The sequence below is a fragment of the Epinephelus lanceolatus genome, chromosome 19 (assembly GCF_041903045.1).
Source record: "Epinephelus lanceolatus isolate andai-2023 chromosome 19, ASM4190304v1, whole genome shotgun sequence".
NCBI lineage: Eukaryota > Metazoa > Chordata > Actinopteri > Perciformes > Serranidae > Epinephelus > Epinephelus lanceolatus.
In genome coordinates, this window is record NC_135752.1 from 14,634,607 (window position 1) to 14,640,213 (window position 5,607).

The following is a 5,607-nucleotide window of genomic DNA, read 5'->3' on the forward strand; positions in this document are numbered from 1 at the left end:
CTTCCAGGATTACATGTCTGCCAGACATTTACTTTTGTAGTTTAGAGGGAGGAAAATAGTAGAGGAAGAAATGTTGGCACTGTTCTCCAGGAAATCAGATGCAGTCAGGGGAAGAGCAACAAGCTGCGCACTTCGTTTTCATGTTTTCAGCTGCTGTGCATGTACTCGGGGCTTTTGTAAATCTTTTCCTGGCTGCAGTGGAATCTTAACTTATTGTCAAGTTGTGCAAGAAAGATATTGATCCAGGAGTACTGCTAAGCAACTACTCTGCAAGAGGACAGCCAGATCTGGGCCAGCAACTCAACGTTGCCAGCAACTGATGTTTTATTGATACTGGACAGAATGTCAAGATATTTTTCTTTGTGGGTGTTTTTTGGCACACTGTCTCCCCTTCTGCTGGCTGTAGGGGCATTTGAATGTTCAGAGAAGGAAACGTTGCTGAAACCAGTCCCCGGCCATATGTCGGTGACACATCTAACGGACTGTTTGATGGAGTGCACTGGGATGACATACATCAAGAAACTGCAGCTTCAGGACAATCATAATATACGACTCACAGATTCCACAGAAGGTAAGCTCACATTTGCAACTCTCTATTCTAAAGTGAGACAAGTATCACACAGGAAACTGGTTCTCTATATGTCAATCCAACACTGTTTCAAGTTGCACATAGTATCTGCTGTATCAGCCTTCATAAAATCATTTCTCTTCCTAGGAGACCTCGGGGAATACTGTTGGTCTAAAGAGCTCAAGTGTACCATTGGAGAGAGCTTTCTTCGTGCCTATGTGGTGCTGCCTGTGGATGTATCTAAAGTTGGACATGAAATGCTGGAAGTCAAAGCCACTGCCCCCACTGCCACCACGCTTCTTGCACACAACAGCCCCACGACAATCGCAGACAATTGTGGCCTCCGATACGACGTCACAACGCACTTCAGCACAGGGACTGTGGGGACATCGTTCTGCGTGCAGGTTGCCACCCAGGAAGACGTTCTGGGGGACAATGTTCTTAAATGTCCTCCTTTCCTGGTCACCTTCTGGCAGAGAAGCCCAAATCAGTCCAACCAAGAAGGTGGAGGATAAAAGCTCAGTGATGGAAGAAGTATTCCGATCTATCACTTAAATAAAAGTACTAATACTGTACTGTAAAAAATAGCCTACACCTGCATTGGAAATGTTACTTGTAAGTATAATTAGTATTAAAAGTAAAAGCACTCAATGCAGAAAAGTGGCCCTTGTGAGTGTTGTACTATTATACATCTCATTATTGTATTGTAGCAGCATTTTAATTTTGCAGTTAGTTGTTTTTGAAGTATCTTATAAAAGGTTGCTGCAACTCATGATTATTAATTTTGTAATCTCTTTATTTTTTCAATTAATTGATCGATTGTTTCATTTGTAAAACTTCAAAAAATAGTGAGACATCATGTCACCAGTTCTCAGAGCCTTCGTGGCACCTTGACGATGCTCGTTTAGTCCAACAAAAGCACAAAATGAAAAAGAAATATTACAAATAAATCTACTTTAATAAAATAATAAGAAAGAAAAACAGTAAAGCCTCATATTTTTAAATGTTTTACAAAAAAAAAAAGACTGATCAATTCAGCTACACTTGTATACACTGTACACTTTAATCTGTAACAGGGTGTCATATTGTATAAGCTATTCATAACATAACTACTAAATATAGCTGTCAAATAAATGTAAAAGGTACAATGTTTCCCTTTGAAGTTTAGTGGAGAAGTGAAACATGTCATAAAACAGAAATAATCATCTAAAGTACAAGTACCTCAAATTTGTGCTGAAGTGCAGTAGGTAGAGTAAATGCATTTAGTTACATTCCACCACTGTATATTCTACAACGATCACTGACAATCAGTATATTGGTTGTTTCTAACATGATAGGTTGTCAAACCTTATCTGAATGTGTAAGTTTTGCTTGTGTTATAACCATAATAACCAAATCTAGCAGCTGTCTCACAGAGTTGAACTTTCCACTTTCAGTTTTTTTGTTGTGTGTGATAGATTCTTATAGACAAGATATTTTCATTGCCTTTTTTCATTGGCTACAAACATTTAGATCACATATCTGTGTTGATAATGATCCACTATGGATACTTTCATTGTTTAAGTAAATTCTAGAGGGGAGTCTCTGCACCATTAATACAAATTGCCAATCATTATCATACCTGGTTAGCTGGCAGGATGAAAGTTATACAGTCTATATATTCTTTCAGTGTCAACATTAGTTGTCTCATGATGTGATTTTTTGTGTGTTTTAGGATCAGAATACATGATTTGTCTTCAGGTTGATTTATGTGACTCGTAAACATTTTGTTTCCTGTTTTAGTTGTGAAGGCTATTTGATGATACGAATTACTTGGCGTTTATGAATCCGGCTTTGCCGAGCACAAAGAGACGTTTGCTGAAAACCTGCAAGACAGTGCTCTGCTGGATTCAACGGAAACTAAAGTGATGGAAAAGTTCTCTGTTCAATGAAAAATGTATATATGTTAATGGTTGTGTTTATAGCAATGTTAAATCACTTTATTTTCCTTTTTCAGTCACATGTTTATTGTGTTTGTGTGTTTGACTGTTGAAAAACACTCAAAAACATTATTGTAACCTTGTGTAGACTGAGAACCTACTGTTGTAAACCCAATTCATATTACAGTTCATGCAAAACAGAATAAGTATACACTTATACAAATAGTGAACTAATAAGTTTGGGCTAATTGTACTTGGATTTTTGGAGATATACTACTATATTTGGAATACTGCTATTATATACAGTATTATATGTGCAGTGTGCATCCTGTATGTGTTTGTTTGGTTACTGTACACATGTGCCATGTCAGTATATGCTGCTCTGGTTGTCATATAATGCACATACATTCACCAAAAACAAATTTTACCTGCTGTTGATGTATATGTTGGCTATTGTGCGCACAAGAAAAGATATAGTGACACCTACTGGTTATCATTTGGAGTAATAAAGGTATCAGACTGCAGTCCTGCACACTATTCAGCCTCTGGATGGCACGCTTGTGTCAGAGCAGTATTGTGGGTTTGTTCGTGTGTCTGTGTCTGTTTGTGAGTGTGTGTGTGTGTGTCACGAAAACTGTGAGTGATAACGTGGAAACAGTTAAACTATTTACTCCGATACCAATACACTTCACACAGTCAAAATGATCCATGTCATTGACCAATCATTGCCCTCAGTCAGTCCTTAAGATTAAATATTAAAACCCTGGATTGATGCAGTTTCTGTGACAGTACACTGGGTGGGTGTACACTACTGCTTAATTAATACTGTGTTCAATAAAGCCCAACCTACACACTCTGAATCTACATTTCCCTCCATAACAGACCTCTAAGATAGTTAAACCTGAATATCATGAATGAGTTTGAGTGAGCCACAGTTTTTAGTTTTCAATACTTATATTGGATATTTCTTATCACCATCATTAGGCCCCAACTTTTATATCTTTATACTGGCTACAGTCTTAAAATTCTCATGGTGCATTCAGCTGTCCTGAGCCTCCAGTTAGGTCTAAATGAAGTAAGATGATGTCGGTGTGCTGTGTTGGCAGACGGCCAGTATCGGCACCCACCCAGGGTGAGTGTCCAATAACAGACGTTACTGCACGGCCTGTGCTTTAGGCTTGCATTAAATCACATACGTGCCGGTGTCAGTGCTCCAAGAACAGCAGACACAGGCTGCTCGATTCTTTTGTGACGCACTTCATCAGCATGTTCATCCTACATGTCTTACTGAAGTGTGTTAAATGATTTATCTGTTTTCTGCCCCAGGCTAATCTCTGAAATCTACAGGAGACATCACAACCACTGCCAGGTTTGGGCTCTGTGTCATCAAATCTGAACTCACTCACCAAAACTGGCATCAAGGTGGCAGAGTGAGTCAGAAGACTTTATGATCTGCTCCAGTGTTTCTAGGCAGGAAATTGAATCCCTGCCAGCTCCAGAGGTCCTGCTTTGTTAGCTGGAAACAAGGTAAGGTAATGCACCAATAACCAAAAACGGTGTGACACATTTCCTTCATTTCTTGATCAAAACATTAATATTTTGTGCACTATATTTGGTCTTTTTTAAGTAAAAGAATTTTTGCTGTATCCACAATCACTTTTGTCCATATCTCTCAGCCGTTTCTGTTTAAATTGGATTCACATGCATAAACCAAGACAAAATAATTTCCATATCAATAAATTAGTATATTAGTTACTGTACTGTGTCTGCATCCTGATGTTATCATTTACCATTAAATATCAGGACACAACTGCCCAACCTCATATCATGGGTTTTACTTCCACATTAGGAGGGAACCATATGAAAGAGGGGGGTCCTCCTCCAGAAATTTTTGAGCATGAAACTCCTAATTTCTTGCAATCTGATGAAATTTTATGCACCAAGTTGTGCCTTTTCTGCATGTGTAAATGCCTTTAATTTTGTCAAAATAAAAGCCCTCTGCTATGTTAATGTTTTTATTGGATGGGGACAAATCCACACACTCTAAATATTGAGGTGGATGTGTCCCTTGGGCCCCTGAAATCTACACCTGTGCCTCCTTTAAGTTTTGATATGTCTATTGAAACAGTCTGCTGAATTAGCTAAAAAATAAATAACAACATAAATTGGTTTTAAAGAGAGAAATGTAATTCTGTCAGGTATCAGAATGAACTACCAGCAGTATAAATGTGCTTTGAATAAAGGTAATTCTGTCAGATAGGAATTTAAAACATACACTCAATGATTTCTAATAAAGCAGCTCAGTAGCTCATTTGGTTCATTTTTTAAACCTTTGAACCCTTTTTCTTTCTTTCTTTTTTTTTTTTTTTTTTACAAATTTCTTGCAATTTTTGGGGTAATTCCTGCTTTTCATGTTGTTATAAAAATCAAGCAAATTTGCTCAGGTTTCAAAGGGTTAAATAGTTTTTTTTTTTATTAACCTTTTATTTTAAGTTGGAGGTCCATTGACCATGTGTGTGACAACCTTTCTGAACCATAATCATAAAAAAAAGAAATCACACAGTTTTTTCTGATTTCTGTTATTCCAGGAATTATACAGGAAAACAAATGGTTAAAATTACCCTTTACTGTCACTTTTGGGCTCAAATTTCAGCTTGTATTGTGTCCCATCTATCCTCCTTTGTTTCAGGTGATGACTATTTTTCTCCTGCTATCAACAGTCACTTGAAATGAAGGTGATTTGCAAACATGCATGAGCTTTCAAATCAGCTTTTAAAACTTACTGTCAGGACTGATAAACAGCAGACTATGGTGTCTACACACAGGTGACTGTACCATGTCTGTCACGCAGGGGTAACAGTGTAAAGTTTGGACAAACTGTGGTGGTAAAGAAAAAACAGTGACTAATACAGCTCTTAATCGGCTCATTTGTTATATTTCCTTTACATTTACTCGTGTGATAGTAACACAACTGCTTTAGAAGTGTTTTCTGAAAAGCTTGAGCTGCAATGAGTGTCTAAAACAGAGCTCGGTCCCCGGACGGCTGAATAGAGTAGAACAATCCAGTAGGCAGAGAGAGAGAGCGAGAGAGAGAGAGAGATAGAGATAGAGAGAGAGAGA

General features: G+C 37.8%; 1 protein-coding gene across 1 annotated transcript; it reads left to right on the forward strand.

Annotated features, from left to right (window-relative positions):
* Window positions 1-82: 82 nt before the first annotated feature.
* LOC144458711 (uncharacterized) lies at window positions 83-1,549 on the forward strand. Its single transcript, XM_078161844.1, has 2 exons — window positions 83-571; window positions 716-1,549. Exons 1-2 carry the CDS (start codon window positions 343-345, stop codon window positions 1,081-1,083), a joined length of 597 nt encoding a protein of 198 aa, XP_078017970.1. The 5' UTR covers window positions 83-342; the 3' UTR covers window positions 1,084-1,549.
* The last annotated feature ends 4,058 nt before the right edge of the window (window positions 1,550-5,607 follow it).

Bases quoted from the DNA above. Each gene is read 5' to 3' on its own strand.
- LOC144458711 (XM_078161844.1), top strand. From the start codon at position 343: ATGTCAAGATATTTTTCTTTGTGGGTGTTTTTTGGCACACTGTCTCCC. The intron at 572-715 runs GTAAGCTCACAT...TTCTCTTCCTAG, and splicing joins ACTCACAGATTCCACAGAAG to GAGACCTCGGGGAATACTGT.